General features: G+C 39.5%; 1 protein-coding gene across 4 annotated transcripts in view; it reads right to left on the bottom strand.

Moving 5' to 3' along the window:
- si:ch211-51h4.2 overlaps positions 1 to 23741 on the bottom strand; it is a 320169-nt gene that overhangs the window by 133410 nt on the left and 163018 nt on the right. For all 4 annotated transcript variants that reach the window (XM_043702225.1, XM_043702228.1, XM_043702226.1 and 1 more), the window contains 2 exons: positions 2866 to 2924; positions 1650 to 1714 (listed from right to left, as the gene is read on the bottom strand). In XM_043702225.1, the coding sequence (XP_043558160.1) occupies positions 1650 to 1714; positions 2866 to 2924 (124 nt within the window). The remainder of the gene's footprint in view (positions 1 to 1649; positions 1715 to 2865; positions 2925 to 23741) is intronic.

The following is a 23741-nucleotide window of genomic DNA, read 5'->3' as shown; positions in this document are numbered from 1 at the left end:
GACCAATTGAAGTTATTTTGAAGTGACATTAATAAATGACAGATAAATGCTGCCTGTAAATATGGATGAACTGAAAAGGTCTTTCAAAGTACAATGAAAATGTCATTTTTAAAAATGATATTCAGCGATAACAATTCTTGTCTTTCCACAACTGCTGGTAAAAATAGAAAACCTAATCATCTGTAAATGTTGAAAACAATTACAGGACCCTGAATGTGGCACACATTGCCTTTGTAAGAATGAATTAACTGTGGCTCACCTAAATAGTGAGTGAATTACAAAATTGTATAATTAAAAGTACATGAGCCAACCTCTCGTGATGTTCCACATCAGGAATCAACTAGGGACTTTATGCCAAATTGTGGAGTCTGGAACAGAACACAGAATGTAACTGGAGACTCATCTATCACACTTACACAAGTTTTCAGATAAAGTAAACTATCAATTTGCCGAATATTCAAACTGACCTCCCAATTCATGACCTTCCATTCCAGACACACTTTCCAGGTGAAGCAGAGATTTACCTGCATTTCAGTGAATCTAGTCTACTGTACCTCCTCCTCATAATATGGTCTGCACTACAGATAATTATAGATCATAGAATTGTACAGTTGAGAAAAAAGTCACTTGACCCATCATGTCTGTATTGGTTCCAGAAAGAGCTACCCAGCTAGCCCCACTCTCCAACCCCACCTCCATAGCCCTCTGACTTCATCACTTTCAAATATATATCCAACTCTCTTTTGAAACCTTGTGTGGAATCTGTCTTCACCACTCTACCAGGCAGTGCATTGCAAATCCTAACAACTCTGAGTAAAAAAGTTTCTCTTCATCTCACTCCTAGCTCTCTTGCTGACAATCTTGGAATTGTGACCTTAAGTTCCTGACATACAAACGAGTGGAAACTAAATATTCTTTTTTACCCTGTAAAAAAATGTTCACAATTTTGAACACCTCAATGAGATCACCTCTGCTCCAAGAAGAATTAGTGCAATTTCTCTAAATTGTCTTTCGTTAACTAAAGATGTCCAGAACTGAACACGATACTCCAAATGTGATCTGACCAGTGATTTTGTAAAGATGTAGCATTATTTTCTTGTTTCTGCACTCTTTGCGTTTATGCCCGAAACATCGACTCTCCTGCACGTCAGATGTTGCCTTACCTGCTGTGCTTTTCCAGTGCCATACTTTTCGACACTGAAATTCATCCACCAGGTATCTGCCCATTTGGCTAAATTTGCAATGTCCTTCAGGATCATCCTCAATTCACTATTCATCCTAGTTTAGTATCATTTGCAAATTTAGTGATTTTTCTCCCTGGAGAAATTTAAAGATTGGACAGAAGTTGGGTGGATCTCCCTAAAGAACACTATTGCGGGAGACAAAACACAGACTGGGCAACCATTTTGTGGAACGTTACATTCTGTCTGCTAAAATAACCACGAGCTTCCAGATGCCCGTCAGTTAAACACACCATCACTATTCCCTGGCCAGCATTTCCATCTCAGGCCTGCTGCAGTGCTACAGTGCTGCCTCAGAATAAACTGGAACATCACAATCTTATTTTCTGAAAGGGGACCCTGCACATTTCAGGATGTAAACAAAAGTCAACCATTTCTGCTTCACACAACATATATTTAAAAACCTACCACAGAATGTTCAGTATTGTACAAGTAGTGAGTCCTCCAGTAACAGCTCGGCGGAACCACATTATCTTATACAAGAAAAGAAACAGAACATTTTATCTCATGTAAAATTAAGCACAAGACGTTTTCCAAAATGTGAGTATAATGGCACTGTGGGTTTATGTCCTGCATGTTAACAAGACAGATTAGGAGGTGATACAAGATGCAACTTTAATATGAACAAGGGAATAGTCATTACTTATTTAATCAAACTGGATATCTTGTGATGCAGTGGCTCGTGTCGTGAGTACTGCCCCTGTCTCTGAACCAGATGCTCTGGTTCTTGTCTCGCTCCAAGAAAGTGAATTCATAAAAAGGCCAAACAGGTTTAGAATCAACTGATAAATCATTCCAACATATGCCAATCAAGAAAACATTCAGAGCCTCTCCATCACTATTCATAGCTCCAGACTACAACATGCTTGTAAAAATGCATCTGGCCACAGAACTGCGAACTCTTTGAGGGGTCTGTTGGCTCAGTTAGTTACATGGCTCAGGTGGATGCAATTGGTCCCAGCAGCGCATGGTTCAATTAGACCTGCCTTCGCACGTAGATTAATCTTGCCATAATTGGTCATCAGTTTACAATCAAAAGTCAAAAAGTGTGGCGCTGGAGAAGCACAGCTGGTCAGCTAGCATCCGAGGAGCAGGAAAATCGATGTTTCAAGCATAAGTTCTTCATCATTCGTGGTAAGGAGCTTATGCTCAAAACGTCGACTCTCCTGCTCCTCGGATGCTGCCTGACCAGTTGTGCTTTTTCAGCACCACATTTTTTGACTCTAATCTCCAGCAACCATAGTCTCGTTTTCTCCTAGTTTACAATCACAAGCCATACTTTGTGTAGTTTTAATACTTTTGCATAAAAATCTAATACAGAACAGTTATAATAAAAGAAAAACAGCTTTTGAAAACAAAGCCGGAATTTATATTTTATTTCAAGTTAGTATCATATTTTCATGGCTAAGATACCTGACTTTCTATACAAATGATAACCAGATAAACTAATTTTACATGTGATGAATACATTGGATATCACAATATCAATTGTCAAAGTTTCCAAATTACTAAAGGTGAGGTAGTAATGTGTGTAATTAAATGCACTGTTGACTATTATATAACAAATATTGAAAAACAAAAACTTTCTGTCCAGAAAATATATTTAAATAAACTTAAATCTTACCTGTGACCTGTTTTGTGAAATCTCAGAGAATAACATTGGCATCACATTTACAATACCTCCTGGGGAAAACAAAAAGCACGTGTGAAATGTGTGAAAAGTTATTAGCTTAATTAATGCTTGGTAAGGTAAACAGCAATTAATCTATTCAAAACCAAGACCAAAGATTATCTGCTGACTGTATTGAATTAATTTAAAATGAATGTTAAACTAAAACTGTCTGTTATTCAGATCATTATCAGTACTAACTTCAAATGCCCAGTCAGTTTACCATCCAATTAACACCAGACACTGGGAATTGCTACAATGGGTGGAGTCCTGTGAATGGTGGCAGGACATGCCTGCACACATGGGTAGCTACTTGAAATATGCAACTCAGTGTTCTAAAGGGTACAGTGTAATTGTCATCACTGGGCAAGTGTTACTGAGTGAATGACGGAGTTGTGGGGTTGATAAGTCTCTGGGTCCTGATAGACTTCATCTTTAGTAGAAGTCACTAATGGAGTAGATGTGTTAGAGTTACTTTTTCAAAAGTGGTTCAATGGTTAGCATTGTTGCCTCACAGCGCCAGGGACCCGGGTTCGATACCAGCCTCAGGCAACTGTCTGTGCGGAGTTTGCACATTCCCCCTGTGTCTGTGTGTGTTTCCTCTGGGTGCTCCTGTTTCCCTCACAGTCCAAAGATGTACAGGTTAGGTGAACTGGCCATGCTAAATTGCCTGTAGTGTTCAGGGATGAATAGACTAGGTGCATTAGTCAGGGGAAATGTAGAGTAATAGGGTAATGGGTCTTGATGGGATACTCTTTGGAGGCTCTGTTTGGACTTGTTGGGCCAAATGGCCTGTTTCCACATATAGGGAGTCTATGATCCACGATTCTGGAAATGTTCCCTAGACTGCAAAGGAGCAAAATAATCCCTGTATTCAAAATGGGAGAGTGGCAGAAAGAAGAAAACTATAGGCTTGGCATCTGAAGGTGTTCAAATCATTCGTTAAGAAGATTATAACTGGGCACTTCAAAAAAACTGAAAGTAATTGGGAAATGTAGGTATGGTTTTGTGAAAAGGAAATCATGTTTAACCAGTTTATTGGAATTCTTTGAGGGAGTGACATATGCAGTGGAAAAAGGGGTTGAGGTATTGTACTGTGATTTCCATATGTTATTTGACAAAGTTCCACACAAAAGTTTATTATTAGAAGTTCTTGTTGTAGTGGGCATGGGTAGAAGATTGGCTGGGTAGCAGAAAACAGAGCGCATGGACAAATAGGTTTTCTTCAGATTGGCTGGATTAGATGAGTAGGATTCCACAGGTATTATTGTTGGGTCTTCAACTTCTTCCAATTCATATACATGAAATAGATGGTCAGTTTGAAGGCATGGTGGCTGAACTTCCAGATAAAACAAAATTAGGTAGGAAAGCTTGCTGTAAAGATGATTAACTGCAGAATTCCAAGGTGCAAAGGGACCTAAGTGTACCACTGTACTAGTTATAAAAAGACTAGCATATAAACACAGCACTTGACTAAGGCGGCTAATGGAATGTTATATTTTATTACAAGAGAAATTGAACATAAAAGTAAGGATGTTATGCTTTATTTATACATGGTAAGATGGTATCTCAAATACTGTGAGCAGTTTTGGTCTCCTCTATTTAAGTAAGGTTGTAAATGCATTGAAAAAGAGATTTATTACATTCATAGCTGGAATGAGAAAGTTGTCTTATGAAGAAAGATGAAACAACTGAACTTGTTTTACTGGAGGTTAGAAGAGAGAGGAATGAGTTGACTGAAGTCATAATATACAGATCACAAGTAAAAGGATATGAAGTGGTTTGCACCTAATATAAGATTTACTAACAATGAATTTTAGAGGGAGAAAGTTTCTTGATTCCTTCCAATATATCCATATTAAAATCATACAGATGTTCGTACTATATTAAGAATCTCCATTGCAATTTTATGTGGACATGGTAGCCCTGACACCAGCTTAAAAATCAGGGCAAGCCCATAACCACGTGGTTGAGAAACACTGATTGTTTTTTTGGCTACAGACCGCTAAGTGGCTCGACACTTTAGTCCTCATCTGGGAGGAAGTCCTACCTTTACGAGCTGCTCGTCAATATTTACTGGAGTCAGCTTACAAAGTGAATGGTGTGGAGTTTGCTGAGGCCAGGCTGGTAGACCATGATGATGTGGGTGATGGTATAGGTCTGGATTCGGCAAAGTGAGACAGGGGTCTACGGGCACAGGGTAGTTGAACAGGAGAGACCCTTACCCTAGCCACAATACGGCTATCAACATTCCATTTAAATCAATGAATGAAAATTGGATGGGTACAACGACAGATTACAGTTTGGTTGGTGAAGAAGAAAATTTACACCATTCAACAGCAGTAAAGATTCAGTGAATTCAAACTGGCAACAGAAGTCATAACTTCAAAATGGGGACAAAATTATGTCCATGATCTTTGACCCAATGATAACCTGCCCTGTAAACCAACCATCAAAATACATTGCACCTCAAAATCAGTAATCCAGTAACCACTATTATATACATTAAAAAAAAAGTGATCTCAAAATACTGGTGCAAGGAGCATATCTACAGCTGAAAATGTAAATGTCATGTGAAGTGACATAACTAACAGTGGGATGCCAACTGACATTATATGACATATTCACCACATCCACGCAGTCATCCAAAGTCACCTCAGAATAATCACAATTCTGCAGATACAGAGCTGGCCAGACAAACACAGCATGAAGGCAGAGGCTGAAAATGCCAAGTGGTAATCAGAACCAACAGAATTTTAGTTCTTAAATTTGAAAAGCTTTTCAGCTTTTTAAAAGTAGGCTTGGACTGACAAAGGGAGTGTAATGACAATACAGTAGAAAAAGGCATAATTATATGATCAAATTCAGCTCAATAGAAAACTGAAGCAGCATTGAAGGTTTGCTTCGTGATTTGAATTTGTGAATCCTGCATATGAACAAGAAACAGTTTTATCAGCACTAGCTTAGGATCATTGAAATGATGGGAAAATCAATCAATACGGGAAGCTCCAGTTTTCACCAGAATGCTAGAGCCAATTTTCTACCTGTTATATCACTTTATTGAAATTGATGTATTTCCTCACGAGTATTTGCTGTATTTAAAACCCAAAATGATGGCACAAACTACTGGTTCCCACATTTATCTTAACTGCAAATAGTGCACAACATACAAGATGTATCAAACACCCTTTTACCGAATGAACAGAGTGCATGCCAGAATGCAGAGTCCTGGAGAATCATTGAACTGTTACCACGCACAAGGAGCCCATATGGCTCACTGCGGCTGTGACAGCTCTCCAAATGAGCATCTCACCTTCTGCTATACTGCTGCCTTCCCCCCATTCACTGCACATTGTTCCTTTTCAAATAACCATCTAATTCCTTTTTTGAATGTTTCAGTTGAATTGCCTCCACCAAATCTCAGTCAGTGCATTCCAAAACATGTAAAGGTTTTGTTCTGTGAAAATGGTTTTGTTCATTTCACTTGTTATCATTACACTTTTGCCACTTCTGTCCTTAAGAACTATCTCAGTCAGTGGAAAGCATAGCACAAATTACACAAAGCAGAAAGAGGGAATTTTCCACAATAAGCATGAAACTTCTGTTCTTCAAACAGAAAATACAGATAATGCCACGCACAGTAACAAAAATTCAGTGACCAGCTCACTTTTAGCTGAGCAGAAATAGAGTTTTGAACCTTTGATCACAGAGCAGAAGGGTATGTATCAGTCTTGTCATTTACAATAACAATATACAATATCACTCACTGAATTAAATTTCTTCCCCAATTCCCTGAGCAAAATATAGATATTCATCCCATTCCACTGAGCAGAAATCAGGAGACAAACAGTGCCAGACTAAACAGTATCTTCTCACTAATAAAGATACAGTCAACACCTGGACAGAATTCTGGATCATAATCTCTCCAGCTTCTTCGTTGCAAGTAGTAGGACCTCACTGTCCTCAGTCCTCCCCAATTCCCTGAGCAAAATATAGATATTCATCCCATTCCACTGAGCAGAAATCAGGAGACAAACAGTGCCAGACTAAACAGTATCTTCTCACTAATAAAGATACAGTCAGCACCTGGACAGAATTCTGGATCATAATCTCTCCAGCTTCTTCGTTGCATGTAGTAGTACCTCACTGTCCTCAGTCCTTCTGACAAGGGAGCATCTGTGATTCAGGAATAATTGATATTATCTTCTTCTGTGGAGATACACACTGTGCAGTCCCAGCAAAGGCCCATGTTTGATGAGGCCAACTACCAAAGTCCTCACAGCAACACAGCCAAGGATGTAAGCACAAAGCATCCACCTCTGCTGAGGCAACAAGGTGGGGAGAGGGGGTAGCTTTGCTTCTGTTCTGAAGAAGAGTCATATCAGATCCAAAACACTGGCTCTGTTTTTTCTCCACAGATGTTACCAATCCTGCTGAGTTTTTCCAGCATTTTCTGATTCTGTTTAGAATTGTTTTGTAAAATTATTCACCTGCTCTTTACAAACTGACAACACAGATCACGTTCGACATTCACAGAAGTCATCAGCTTATCACTGTAGCCAGTGGAGACTGCTGCTAGTAGACAATCTATCGGTGCTGCTTGTGTTATTCCTCACATTCAGAGTGTCAATAAACCTCCAAGAGACGTACACATGGTTTCGCCATCACATCATATCTTGTGACTTAAGGGTAAAGATCTCAAACTTCATCTTACTTCAGATCATTTGTAGCATTACACAATACCCCAGCCACTTAACAATATTTCTCTTAGACATCCACTATCTTTAGGTTTTGTAAGATTCAATTTTTTTTATTGTTTGACACCAAGCCATTGAATAGTTTTATAAACAATTATTGACAAAGAAAATGTTTCAATAAGAATCTCGTTGGGTGTAACCTCAAAGCAACCAGGATAATTATCTGAAGTAGTTCTACAAGCTGGCACTTTCTTTTCCTCACAAAACCCAATCATTAATTTCTGATTGAAAAAGTAACTGGATGTTTTATTATGATTCATCTCCACGGGGAACTAATGAACTGTCTGAGCAAAGCTTAAATTTCAACTTAATTTTAATTATTTTGATTCACTTAGTTTAAATAGAATTGAACTCTAAAGGGAATGGCGAATCCTTTCAAAATAAAATAGCTCTACTTTTTCATTTCCCTTTCAGAAAATACTAAGACAATCTCAAAAAATATAATTTCCAATATCTCCATTTTAAACCAAAACCATTAAGAATTAGTATGCTGCTTTACACAACTATCATAGTCATTGGTGCTGTCCAAATGCACACATTTACAGGGCATTTGGAGGATGACCTGTTTGCATAGATTCTGATGATAGAATGCCTTTTTAGTGCCATAAAATTGGAAAAGGCTGGATTGCTCAATCCTTTGACCTTGCAGCCTTGACGTTATTCCAATTTTCATGAAACCAGGGAGATAACCCAGAAAATATTTAAAATACCATCCTGACTCCCTACCAGGCTGGGCCTTATTGGTGGCGCCAACATATGCTCTTGTTGTGGATTCTTTGCCTCATATTTAATGTTTGTAAGCTGCTATTAATATGCTAGAATTTACCTAATTCCAAAATCTCTCCCACAGCTTTTCATTTGTCTTGGCAGTTCCACCATTTATGAAAGAAATAAGGAATCAAAAGAAATAATCGACTCAAAGAATTTCTGTCTCTCCTGGGGATATTTTAGGAGAAGATCATAATGCATATCTGTGTAGCTCTGCACAAATTCTTGATTGATTTGTATCCATCACAGAGAACATGGCCACTTCAGAACTACCTTTACCAAAGAATTCTTTGATCGAGTTATAACTTCTGCCACAAAAATAAAAAAGAAATATATCTTGTCTGGAACTACCACGTTGGGTTATCAAGTAACACAGGACATCAACATTGTCAATACTTCCACTGGTTTGCTCCCACACTGATTGTGACCATAATAACAACATGATTCGCAGCAATATCACTGTTCTGTCCTTTTTAACGTAACATTGTATGTGTACATTCCAGTTTACAGACATAGGTAAAAGTCATCAATGACTGACACATTGAGCATCCTAGTTGTAGCTATCATTATCTAGTTCTTCCTTCTTTTTCTCTGTCAAGTTCCCAAACATAATGTAAAGTATGAATTATATCTTTAGTCCAAGAATCTCTAATGTGGATGTGCAAAAGGACATGGAGCTGGCACTGGTGTCTGTAAGGCTTCAAGGCGTTTCCTTTAACCATATCATGTAAATAGCTACATTAATAAAGCCTGTTAATATTCCCTTATAAGGTCGTTGACCTCACATATCCACATGGTGGCAACAGTGACCAGACCCACAGAACCAGAGGCAAGCAGCAGTCAGAGCTCAAAATAAATGCACTCCCCCACCAACCCTCTTGCTTTATGATTATTCCATTTTGGATAGGGATATGGTGGGATCAGTGAAAGATTCAGATTAACTGGGAGATCTTCTTAAAGATATTTAGCAGGTTGCTTTTCTACAAATCACTGTTCTAGCTAAATTTGAATAGTGATGTGAAGCTTTCTACTTGCAGTCCCTGTCCTACCCAGATTTTACAAAGTCATTAACAGTTTATCCTGCAATCGGTATATAATTGTTTAACAGGTATCTGTTCAGTTCTGGTGGTACAGTGGACTGCTTCAAACTGAACAAATCAGTGGAAGCTCCACCATCTGCTATTTAAAGCTATACATGCTGCTCCACTTATAAAGATATATAGTGGGTCTCTGTGACCTGTTTTCCAATTTAGTGAAATATGGTACCTACCTGAAATTTCACTCTGATTTTAATGTCTCATGTCGTCCAAACTTAAATGAAGGATGGTCCAAGAATTATTTTTCTTAACCATAACATAGCCTCCAAATGGATCAATACATCTACCCCATATCTAATTTAAAAATAGTTCTCTTGCTATTCACCATAATATCTGCATACCAGAATTTGTCTTGCCAGGCTGTGCTATCAGAGAAGTCAAAAGTGTGGAGCACACTTACCACATCCCTCAGGAAGAGTTCACTTTGTCCCCATATCTTCTATTGTTGGTACTTCTATGGATGACTGTAGTCCGTGAAACCTCCTGTGCTGCTGCTACAGCTATGACCTGGTGTCGCTCCTCACACTCACAATAATCTACAAGGCTCATTCATTCGGGCCCCCACTCATGGGGCTCATTCATAGCATTAATTTCAAGCTGTTTCTCTGCATGCTTGTTGTTGGTGGATGTTTTGAGAGTTCAATTTTTTTCCATTTTTGTTGAGAACCGTTTTTCTGTAATGTTTTGCATACTGTGGTCAATTTATTTTTTGAAACTTGTTACTTGCTGTGTTCTCTTCTGTGGGTTTGTTGTGCTTTTCTGTGGGCTTTGCTGCTCCCTGGTTTGGTTCTGAGGTCAGCTCTTGAAGTTCATCGTTTGCTAGTCTCTACATCCTCTGAGACTCTCTTCAGTAATTTTGAGCTCCGACTGCTGCTTGTCTCTGTGAGTCTGATCACTTTCTGCCACCATGTCGAAATGTAAGGTCCACAATCTTACGTGTGAATATTAACAGACTTTATTGATATAACTATTTACAAGACATGGTAAAAGGAGATGCTATTGAAGCCTTCTAGACTCAGGTTCCAACTTCATGTCCTTTTGCACAGCTCAGTAGATATTCTTGGACTAAAGCTATAAGTAATCCTTTACATTATAAGATCCCAACACAAGGAAACTGCAACCGTTCTTACAGATTCTGGTGAATTATGGGTGAAAACACTTTTCAAATGTACTTAGCTAAGTGTGTCTAAGTCTACATACTCCTGGGATGAGAAAAAGTAACCTCTCAGCTACTATCAATCTGGCATTTTTTTTCAAAGTAACGTCCTTTTTTCTAATTCCAGGACTGCTTTAAAAATGTAATAAATGTTCACATTGAAAAAAATGTGACAGTTGCTAGTAAAATCCAATTCTAATCAATATTACTGTAGAGATGATTTGCAATGCACAAAAATGGTGAACAGCAGGGGTCTTCTGAAGCAGACATCAAATATAAAGAAAAACCTGCAACAATAATAATCAAAGAGTCCCTTAAGAAGTAAAATCCCAAAGGTCAGCCCAGTAACTCAAAGAGTGTGCTTCATCTATGCAATTATTATGAAAGGAATGATCAGGCAGAAAGAAAATCACTGGTTTTGACGTGAGTCCAATTTGCATCAGATTGTATTAAAGTAAGGAATTGTGCAAACTTAGTTGAGGCAGTAAAATGTGCTAGATTGACACTTTTTGAATTTGACATCACACAATTCTGATATTCAAACTTACAGACCAGATTTAGTGAGGCATATATGACTCTGCGTCCAAAGAGTTACCTTGCAAAATTGGTTCAATGTTTTTGAGAGTTTATGAGATTTCAAAAGGATGAAGCAATTCAATATATGGTTATTTACACATCCTTTACAATAGCCTTCATATCTCAGTCCTAAACATGTGGAGCTTTTTTTTTATTGTTGTAGTGCAGCCATAGTTTATAATGCTTAAGATACCATGCTGGAATATACGCAATAATATTTTCTTTACAGAAAGCTGGCATTGATTAGATTGGTTAAGCATTCTATCAGACATGATTTATTTTCACTGATTTACTAAACAAGTCTAAACCTCATTCTAAGACTGATTTGTTTTAGGTTTAGATTAGATTAGATTACATTACATTACAGTGTGGAAACAGGCCCTTCGGCCCAACAAGTCCACACAGACCCGCCGAAGCGCAACCCACCCATGCCCCTACATTTACCCCTTACCTAACACTACGGGCAATTTAGTATGGCCAATTCACCTGACCTGCACATCTTTGGACCGTGGGAGGAAACCGGAGCACCCGGAGGAAACCCACGCAGACACGGGGAGAACGTGTAAACTCCACACAGTCAGTCGCCTGAGGCGGGAATTGAACCCGGGTCTCCGGCGCTGTGAGGCAAAAGTGCTAACCACTGTGCCACTGTGCCACCCATGGTGTTGTTCAATTCATTCTCTGAATAGGCAGATGTCATTTAACTGAAATTATATATTGTGAAGAACAACGGTGTGAATTCCACTGTCTATTCAGGTATGCATGAAATTAGCACAATATTAGCTTTATTTGGATAATTTGAGCAGAATTGCCATCAAAACATCTGATTCATTAATTAAATGTAATCAAAGTAATCACTCTTAAATGAAAGCATGAGAATTACTAAATCCAGGTAAAGCTGTTTTAGGATCTATAGGAAATATAACTCTGTGAACTGTATAATTTAAGAAACTCAAATTCTATAGGACATCTGAACTAAGTGCAATAAGCCCTAGCGTGTAAGCCAAATAAGTAAAGCTTTATTAATTCTTGCTGATCAATAAATTTGAGTTTGTACCACAGATGATATATAATTCTGATATACAAAAAAAGGATGCATTATTCATCAATCTAACAGTAATAATGATTTATAGGTTGAATAGTATCTTAGAATCATAGAATCCCTACAGTATGGAAACAGGCCATTTGGCCCATCGGGTCCACCCAGCCCTTAGAACAGCATCCACCCAGACCAATCCTCTACCCTACCGCTACATTTCCCAGGGCTAACCCACCTAGCCGGCACATCCCCAAACACTATGGGCAATGTAACATGGCCAATCCACCTAACCTGTATATCTTTGGACTGTGGGAGGAAACCGCAACACCTACAGGAAACTCACACAGATACAGGGAGAATGTGCAAACTCCACACAGACACAGGGAGAATGTACAAACTCCACACAGATCCAGGGAGAATGTGCAAACTCCACACAGACAGTTGCCTGAGGCTGAAATCGAACCTGGGTCCCTGACACTTTGACGCAGCAGTTAACCACTGCCAATCTTGCATGATTCTATCAATGATCATCTGTAGAATGCAAAGCTATTGGTGATGTATAGTGCAGTTACACAGAGAAGTATATAAGAACTCATTGTAGAGGACAGTAGTCCCTAAATGATGGCTAGATCCTGTGAAGCTAAATAATGGTGATTTTCATAGAATCAGTGATTACAGCACTAAGAAAAGTCATTCGGTCCATTGCATGTATGCCAGCTTTCTGAAAGAGCACATCAGGCAGTCCATTCTCATACCCTTTTCTTGTAGCCATGCAATTATTTTCTGGTGACTGCCAAATTTTCTTTTGCAAACTACAAGATAATCTGCCTCTTACACACTCTCAGATGGTGTATTCTAGATCCTAACTACTCACTGTGTAAAATAAAATTCCACAGAAGGTCATTGATTCTTTGGCTTTCATTTTACATCTCAGCTCATCCACCAATAAGAATAGCTTCTCTCTATCTACTTAGTTTTAATACTGAATGATACCAAACATGTCAATCAAATCTCCTCTTAAAGTTCTGCAAATATAATAATCCAAATTTCTCCAAAATATCACTGCAATGAGAATTCCTTATCTCTGGAGCTCCTTCCAATGCCTTCACACTTTCCCCTAGAGTGCAATGCCCAGAATTAGACACTATAATTGAGGCCAAACCAAGCTTTACCAAGATTTGTCACAACTTCCTTGCTTTTCTACCTTATGTTCCTACTTATAAAGCCTTTGATGCTGTATACCTTTTCAGCCATTTATAACTTGTCTTTTATTTTTGAAAAATACTGCAAAGGTGACTGTGGATGTGAATTCAATATTATATCTGATGAGGTATCAAGGAGTGTCAAAGATATGGACTTAAACCAGAAGAAATACACTACAAACTGTAATCTCCTGATTGTTATGGCAGATGGTGAACATGATGACAAGAGACATGTTTTAAGTGTTCCACCTTCAAGAGTACACAACAGGAATAAAAGTGGAGATGGAGGGTGGTGGTCGAGCAAATGTTCTTGTCCCAAACTCACCTCATTAAGAATCTACCATGCCATTATGATGTGTGTCTCATCCACGGTTCATCAGAGTACTCATTGGCTAGAAATATTCACCACTACCTAGATATGCTCATTTAGATTGGCATTCCTGGGGCTGGCATAATATTTAAAACACTGTTGCATCTACAGACATTTGGTGGAATTCCAGAACTTGCCTGCAAGATTGGAAACTCTTTGTTCACATGATGGTAGAGAAGATATTCGTGTCCCACTTTGCAGACAGGGGCATGAAAGTCCTTTGAAGATCGATGGTACAGAAGAGGACTGTTCTCTTTTCTTATGACTGCCACACCACCACATCCTGTCAGTCTGAGATGAGATTGCCATCAGGGTCAATATGGTGGTACATCCAGCAATGCCGAAAGAAGATCAATTACTTGCTTTGCTCTCGCAGGGGCAGTGTCACCATCTTCTCTGTGCTACCTCTATCTTGCTTATTCCTGCTGTTCTCATTGCAGGAGAAAACATCAGATAATGGGGCAGTCAGTGCCAGGACAGGTGGTGAACTGCCCAACATTCTGCTCCTTGTCCCCAGTGAAGACTGAATCTTGGCAGTGGCTGGTAAAATTCAGGACTGCTCATGTGGAGATGTAGAGATATGCATGCCCTGCTATGCGATAAAATAGCAATAACAGTTGTGCAATTTCATGTTATTGTCTATTATCTCATATTTATGTAATTTGCACGTGCCACAATTTGTAAGTCTTGATTGTGACTTTTGTTCCCTTTTATGTTTTGCAGGTACAAGTGGAATGTCCACAGTCTGTGTGGCCAAGAGGGCTGCCGCAACACATCCTATCTACCACCCCAGAGGAAGTGAGCACAGCTGCCTCACAGCTTGCAAGGCAGCCTTTTTTACCCTCCCTTAATTCAGATACTGACCTCTCGGTTTGTACGGTAACAGAATCAAAGTCAGAAGAACATGATGATGAGCATTTCACTGCCATGTCTCCACAACCGTCAGAGGAAGAAATGCCCCAGTTGTCATTGTGCTTTGACTGCAATTTGGTTGCCTGCAGCCAACAATTGTGATTTGTTAGCCTGAAATTAATGGATTGATTTGCAGGAGGTTGATGCTTATCCTGTTCTGTTCTGAATTTCATTCTTCGATACAGAATGGCAAACATATTATATTAAATTTCAGCCCACTTCTTTTTTAACAGTTTTTAAAATAAATACTTTATTCAGTGTGGTAAAATAGGATAGGAAGAAAAGGTGAGCACACCAACCAATGTGCTAAAAATAGCATTTGAAAAAATTAAACCCCTAGGAGGTTTAAATGGAATTTTACAAGGTTCTGCATCTTAGGCTTCCAAATTGGATAAAGCTGTGTAGATTAATGGAAAATTGCCCTCTGGATTGAAAATTGCCTTGGCAACAAGAAGCAGAAGATGATGATAAATGAATGGTACTTTGATTGTAAGTCGGCTTTCAGATAAGTTTTAAGACTGTACTTTTTTTTAAAAAATGATTTTCACAATCATATGAATAAGGTAACATTTAATATGATCATGTATGCAAATGAAACTAAGCACTGTGCAGTGTTCTGACAATAAACTAAGAAATAGCAGACAGTCTAAAACATTGATAAATAGATAGTAATTGAATTATTTACGAGCAAGGAAGGCTGGCTATAATGTGGTACTGAATTGATACCAACTGGAGGGGCTTCATTTGCAATCAATTATCTTTCTATAGCTCTTTTAGTCAGGCAGGAAAACACTGCAACCATGTTATGCATAACATGATCCAAGTGACTGCATTCAGACCACTGACCGGTTGCCTTATTTTTGCTGGCACTGAATAAATGAGGGATATTAGCTAATAGATGGAAATGTGTTGCTGGAGAAGCGCAGCAGGTCAGGCAGCATCTAGGGAACAGGAGAATCGACGTTTCGGGCATTAGCCCTTCTTCAGGAATCGGGCTAATGCCCGAAACGTCGATTCTCCTGTTCCCTAGATGCTGCCTGACCTGCTGCGCTTCTCCAGCAACACATTTCCATCTCTGATCTCCAGCATCTGCAGACCTCATTTTCTCTTCAAAGATATTAGCTAATACAACAGCTGAAGAGACTGACCTTTAAAAGCAGCAGTAGACCTTTTAGCTTCTAGCGAAAACACATCATTGGTCTTTTGATATTCACTTTAAAATGGTGTCCTCTTTTTGTTAGCCTTCCCACCTGTGAGAATAATTTCTCTCTCTCCATTCTGTTCAGACAACAGTGTTAATATTATTGGATAAGTAATTCAGAGGCCTAAACCCACCATGCTAGTTGGGGTCCTTTGAATTCAGTAAATTAATTCAAACAAAAATCTGGGATTGCAAGTTAGTTTCAGTAATAGTGCTCATTGATTGTTGCAAATGCATTATCTGGTCCATCAAATCCATTAGGGAAGAAAATCTGTCATATTGCATGCCTACATGTAACTCCAGACCCACAGCAATGTGCTTGACCTTGAAATGCCTTATGATATAGCCTAGCAGACACTCAGTTGCACCATACCATTACAGAAAAGAAAGCAGTACTCAACAAGTTGCTCATGTGCAGTCAGGGATATTAACATATACTGTCCAAAATATACACCAATGCCCATATCCCTGGAAAGAACATCAAATAAATCTGAAAATATTTAACTGAGTAGAACTAAACATAAGGAGCAAGAAGTCACAAAGTATCATGCAATTCCGAAGTGATCAATATTTTTTGCTAGAGTATGATGTAAGTTACATCCGATAACACTCTTCACGTAGTGTAGATGCTGTTGGAGGGCCTACTCCCAATCTTCTACCCCTGGCATTTTTGATCCCCACACAAATTTCTTCCACATCTTCATGTTCTGAGCCACAACCATTTCTCACTGTTGTCTTTAACTTATCTCACTTCTGTTTCCTCTCATTGTTTTGAAATGCGAGGTCCATGCCCAGCAGTAACTTCCAGGGCAATGATGGATGTGTTGATGCCAATCGACTTGCATGGAACCTTGGAGCAGCTACACGTTGTTGCTGACAGGATTTCACTGTGCCAACACTTCTGCTGGGTCCCTCCTATCAGTGGGACAGGACATACCAGCATATGGTGACATTGGTGCCTAGGATACTATCTGTAAAGTATGAATCAGTGAGAATGATTATATCAGGCTGTTGCTTGACTAATCTGTGAGTGAACTCTCCTAATTTTGGCACTAGTCCCCAGAGGATGGTTAGGACGATTTTACAGAGATTTCAGACTCTGTTTGCCATTGTTGTTTCCAGTGCCTAGAGTGAAGCCAAATGATTTATCTTCCTTTTTTCAAATTTTTTAACTGCTCAACACAATGAGTACATATGAGACTATTTCAGAGGGCAGGTACAAGTCAACAACAGTGGTATGGGCCTGGAATCACAGGTAGGCCAAAGTAAGGGTGCATGCACCTTCCTTAAAAGATATAAGGGAACCAAATGGGTTTTTATTGACAATTGTTTTCATTGTCTTAATTAGACTTTTAGTTGAATTCGAAGTTCACCTTACATGGTGAATTACTAGAGTATTACCAAGATTTTAGGACTACTAGTCAGTTACAATACCCTACATCATTGCCTAGCCCATGGTCAATCATTAGAAACATTCCACAGACATCATGCATCTATGCAGAAACAGAAAAGATTGGTTGACACACAGCAGCCATGTCATCAGCCTTTTAATGTCCATGCTTAAAAAAGTGGCTGTTCTGGACTTCCAAAAGACATTTAATAAGGTGCCATACAACAGACCTGTGTGCAAATTTATAGATATTGGAACAAAAGGGACAAAGTCACATGGATACTTAATTGGCTGTGAGACAGAAAACAGAGAGTAATGGCTAATGGATGTTCTTCAGATTAGTTGAAGGTTTTGTACTGGAACTCCTCAGTAGTGACACTGGGACTCTTGCTTTTCCTGACAGATATTAGTGATCCAGACCTCAGTATAAAGGCAAATGTGTAGATGAAACAGAACTTGACCATTTTGCAAACTATGAGGCAGATAGTGTACAACTGCAAAGGTATAGAGATCTGTTGATAGAATGGGCGGACAGGTGGCAGATGAGATTTAATGCAGGGAATAGACATTGGGCTGAATCATCTGATATTTTGACTAAGTGTCAATTTTGTTGAGATTCAAGAGGATTTCTCTTTCTAAGGCCTAGTGAAATTTCTTGTCATGTTGTTTCAAATCCACCTGATAAACTACCTGCCCCATGCCTATGGTGACCCTCTCCTCTATTGCTGGCCTGATATTACCACTCACCGTAGAAGTAGTCAACTCTCACCAGATATCCAGGAATAGACAGGCATTGCTGGTGTCCATATCATCTTTTCTCCTGGCCAAACTCCCAACCAAGTGTTAGTAGTCTGGAGTTGCCTTCACTTGCAATGTAATAGCATAGCAGTCTCAAACCATGGCATGGCTGACACTTCCTCATGCACACAACTCCATCTTCTTGCTCCAATCACTGTCTAGCCACCATACCACGCGGGCCACCATCTTATACACATCTCATTCTACCACTCTCTCTCTTCACTACTACTCTGCTCCCAAAGTCCACTGCAGACCAGTATTTTCTTAATGTCCAGTGGGGGACCGTCACAGACAGACTAGCACTTGAATAATTCCAAAAATGAGCTTTTACTTACAGTAATTAAAAAAGAACTCTAACAAAACAAAAAGGCTATGGTTCCTTCTCACAAAGCAGCCCATTTCCACTGATCCTTTTCTCCAATACAGGTAACCACAACTTCCCTCTTCTGGCATTACATGTTGATGATTCCCATAGCAGTTCTTTAGGCTTTTCCCAAGGAGGCCAGAATATTGGTCAATGCCAGTAACCGACCCTCATGTAGTCTTCCATGCCCTCTTATGCTGAATCATATAACTTCTTTACATATTGACTTTCCTCCAATCACTGTCCTTGTCTTAACTTCAATACATGCTTCTGCTTTCCCAACCCCCAACCTCGAATGGCTCACCCACTCTGACCACAGAATAACCCATTCGTTCCAGGCTTCCTTCCATCTCTCCACCACTCAATGTGTATACCCCAAGTACTCACTGCTTTCCAGGTCCTGACTGACCATGATGGACAGCCCTAGAAAGGACTGACTAGACCTCTGAACTCTGTCCTTGCTGCGTGCCAGTTAGCAGTATACCATTCTGCTGACTGCTTGCAATGACCCGAAAGAGACTTACCAGAGTCCACTTAGAGTCATAGAGATGTACAGCGCAGAAACAGACCCCTCAGTCCAACTTGTCCTTGCTGACCAGGTATCCCAACCCAATCTGACTCCTGGACTATGTGTGAACTCTGCCTTTGACTGATTGCAGCCCCCACTTTACTTGACAGAGGACTACCTTGCACATACATTCAGATATTGCCATAATTTTGAACAATAATGCAGTGTGTTTGCTATGCAAGCATCTGGCATGTGTGAGATTGATGTATCAATCAATCAAGGCCATCCCCTAAAAGCACGACTTGCTAGTACTAGCTCTATGTGTACACTAAAGTCAATACACGAGGCATGACACAGGAAGGCAAGGCAGGGTTGCTGGGAGGTAGGCACAAAGTGAATGCGCACAGAGACAGAAAGTGAGTGCCCCTGAGACACAGCCTGATCCAGTTTGTATGACCAGTTGGGGTACTTATCTATGAGCACAGAGTGCCCTTGTGGCAGCATTTGAATGCTCGTTGCTGATGTGGCCCGAAATGAAGCTTTAAACTGTAGAGGTGTTCTGCAACTAGATCAGAGGGGAGCCATGAGGGCTGAGAGGCTAGCGTGTGTTGGATGCCAGCATTTGTGGATACTGGGTGCATATGATTGGTGCCATGGAGCATGCCCTGAGACGTCATTGCCAATGTCCAAAATGGTGGCCCAGAGGATCAAGTGGTGAGTTGGAGTCACTAGGTACCTGCTCTGAGTTTCATGCCAGGAATTGTTGACATTTAGCTTCTTTTCAGTGGGTAGTCTGATATGAAGCTGCATATTAATGTATTAATGTATTAAGAAGCAATAATCCCTGTTAATAGGCATCTCATAGTTGCCTGGCAAGAATCTCATCTTGACGCCCAGAATTTATTTGGAACTTGCAACTAATTGTCCCTGGCATCAATATCGGCCTCACTGGACTTCTCACACAATGCCCCCAGATTTCACACCATAGTCCAATTATTCAGACCCCCTTCCATTTCAAAATAAAAGATACAATGCAAAGGGTTGGGTGCAGGATCGGAGAGATCTGAGTAAATATGTGAGTACAATTTTAAAGGTTGAGAAAACAATTAATATAACATGTAGTGTTCAAAGCTTTAAAATGGAGGCACAGACATACAAGAACGAGGAGATTATATTGAATTTGTATTGGACACTAGTTCAGCCTGATCTGGAACACTGTGTCTGGTTCTGGCCATCATAGGGTAGGACAGATGTTAAGACACTGAAGAAGGTTTAGAAGAGATTTATGAGAGTTATCTATAGATGAAGAACTTCCTCTATGAAGTTAGATTGCAGAAGTTAGGACTGTTTACATTGGAGAAGAGAAAGCAGAGAGGAAACCTGATAGGGGTATTGAAATTCATGAAGGATCTGACAAAGAGAGAGAAATGTAAAAGTCCTTGTAAAAGAATGAAGAACTAGAGGACATAATTGAAAGTAACTGGCAAAATATGCCAGTTTAACAAAAAACATTCTTATGAAGCAAATGGTTTGGATCTGGTTGCACTGCCTGCAAGTGTGATGGGGACAAGTTCAATTGAGACATTCAAAAGGGAGTTAAACTGTTTTTGAAAATAAACATTTTCTAAGTAAAAGGAAGTAGGATGTGGCCACTAAATAAAATGCTCATTCAGAGAGCTGGCGCATTTACGATGGGCCAAAGGGCCTCCATCTATACTCAGCAATTCTGTGATTCTGTCAATACAGTTCATGTTTAAAATTATGAATCTGACATTTTATCATTGTGCATGACAAAAGGCTACACTATTGTCAGGATTTTGAAAATCAGTGAATTCTTCCAACAAAGTGTATTATAATACTGTAGCCAATAAAGCTTCCAACTTTTCATGTCTCCCAAATCACACATGTATTTGGTTGCTAATTACCCAGGGAGATACTGCTAAATTTGTTCCCATGAAATTCCTCATTGTCCAAGGTAAACAGCATGCTAAATAAATTGTGCCACATGATCAAAGGAATAGATCTCATTTTCCATGAGTAACTTTTGAGATCTCGCTGATATTCATCAACCAGATATGTTGCAATCAGAATCCACTCTTTTTATTTCAAATTGCATAATTCTCAGATGTTTAGAATGATTTCTAGTTCTGAATATGTTCTTGACATGTTAGAAAATTAATCAACAATCTGGACAGAAAAAGTACCCAAATGTGTTAAATAAATGTTCTTGCAATGTTGGAAAGAAAGCCTTGTAAAGAACCCATGTCCTCCTTTTTATTCTGACTTTGTCTCTAAATGTTACCATATACAGTGTATTGCATGTTACTGGTGTCATGAGAATTTTTTCCAGGAAGTGGAAAGTACAATTTCAGCCTTAATTATCTAGAACGTAATCAGTTGTGGTTTAATTGATGTGTAAATTACTGAAGTAATGTGAAATTCATATTAAGAGGGAAATGTGTGAAGTAATTTAACACAATTGATTTATAAATCTCATGATTCCTCAAATCAAAAGCCTAATATAGCTTGCTTTTACGGACTGTTGTTTGCCAAAGTCCAATGTTGTTTGCTCAACATATTCAACAGCTGATTTTCAATAGTTTGCTTTATGTAATAATTTAGTAAGAAAGTAGATATCAGTAACTAGTGTTGCATTTCCAGTGAAATCTAATACAGATTATTAGCATATATTAAGTGTTCCTTTACCATGCAGTTTTATTAAGGAAGCAACAGAATTGAAGCACACTCAACTATTGAGCAGTTGCAATAGAGACAGCATTGATTTTATCATGTTGGTAGCTTCCCTCAGGCGCATAAGATTACTGAATACAAAAACTCAAGTGCCATTGGAACGCCTTACCACTCTTAAGCAAAGAATAGAATGCTTAAGCAGACATAAAGTTTTTGACTTAAATACTGCATTTTACTTAATACTATCAGGTGAGATACATTTTCATTTTTATGTTTCATTTTTATATTTTCATGGAACACTGAAGTTCTTTCAAAATGAAGGAACAACATTGGAGTGGCTGCTTGAAGCTTAGGAACCTGGGCTGCTAAATAACTTCTTGAGACATGCAGGGCAGTTTCTTGGGACAGTGGCAGAAAGTCAGGGGATGGATTGGGCAAGTAGGGGCGGGTAAAGAGGTGAGTGAATTAATTTCAAGAATTAAAATAGCTAAGTGGTTGTTGTTGACCAGCGCAGACTGAATGGGTCAAAGGGCCTTTTTTATGTGCTGTAGATCTCTATGACTCAATGACACTATGACAAGGCATAACCAAGACCAAATCATGTTCCACCTACCTTTAGTCCTGTTCAAAAGCCTGGCATGTTCAATGCTGAACACGCAGGATATTTACAGAAAAAAGAAAGTAGATGCTTCAAACTTTATTTTCAGAGTTTTGTAGAATCACTAAAGCAAGCAAAGAATGTTTTTCAGAATAGGGTGGGTGAGATTGGGTGCCTTTGGGGAGATCCCAATATTGTACACCCCATTTTTGGGTTTCACCTTCACGAGGTTTGAGATGTTTGGACAAATACTGTTGGGTTAGTCATTTAAATATTCAGTTAGTTTATTGAATACTGTTATAATCAAGTATTCTAGCTGTAACAATCAGTGGGCCTGTTTCCCAAGTTGTCATCAACTCATTACGACCACTTAGATGACAGCATAACAAAGACACTGACAGGCTGGGAAGCCTTTGTTAAGTGGAACTGAAGAGCTCCAATCACAGGCAGGAGCTGACGTGACCTTTCCCAGAAAATGCTAGCACTGCTTTACAGTTTTTGCTAACTTCCTGAAGGTCACTTCAGATGTCACAATTCACTCATCTGTAGTTGCACATCCCTGCTGTTACAGTTCACCATGGCAGGGAAGTAGCTTATGCAACTTAACCATATATGAGGACCAAGAGGAACAGTAACAATATCAGAAGGTGTATGCTTCAGAGATACAGGTCCCACCTCGGGCAGACAGGATGGACACAGAGACTGACCTCCAAGGAACTGAAACCCCCAACACGTGGTACAAAGGCAGAGGATCAATATGCACATTGACCAGGATATCACAGGAGATCATTGCTAAGATCTGCATGATCTTTGACCAAGACCTTGTTTCCAGTGGGCCAGGTGGACACACATTGCTTAATGGACCTCATAGAATATGGGTTCCCTGATTGGGGCTGTCAATCTGGTCCAACGATGGAGCCCTGGCTGACAACTACAACAGAAGTATCAGAGGTTCTGCGCACTCTGAGAGCTGGCTCTGAGGAAGCTGGATCAGCGCCAAGGACTCTGCATGGCGAAATAAAGGGTGGCTTGATGCCAGGATACTGGCCTCTGTGGAGTTACTTCACAAAGGAAGGACATTGATGAAACAGCTGAAGATGTTTCATCCCCCTTAGGAATTCTTGTGATATCCTGGTGCTGAGATGACTGATGTCCAACAACTATAACCAACTTCCAATGGGACAGATATAATTCCCACCAAGATGGTGCTTGCACCCTGATTCTCGTTGACTCCACTTAGCTAGGGCCTCATGATGTCACACTCGATATGCAAACATTATGTCAAGCACATTAACTCTCACCTCATATATGGAGGGTTGAATTTGAAGTACCTGCAGAAAGCTGAGTTGCACAGCAACATGGCTTAGCGTAGGGAGTTCTATGCTGGACAATGCTGGGACAGAA

The sequence above is a fragment of the Chiloscyllium plagiosum genome, chromosome 13 (assembly GCF_004010195.1).
Source record: "Chiloscyllium plagiosum isolate BGI_BamShark_2017 chromosome 13, ASM401019v2, whole genome shotgun sequence".
Classification (NCBI taxonomy): domain Eukaryota; kingdom Metazoa; phylum Chordata; class Chondrichthyes; order Orectolobiformes; family Hemiscylliidae; genus Chiloscyllium; species Chiloscyllium plagiosum.
Note: the sequence above shows the minus strand (reverse complement) of the source record. Positions and strands in the feature narration are given on the sequence as shown.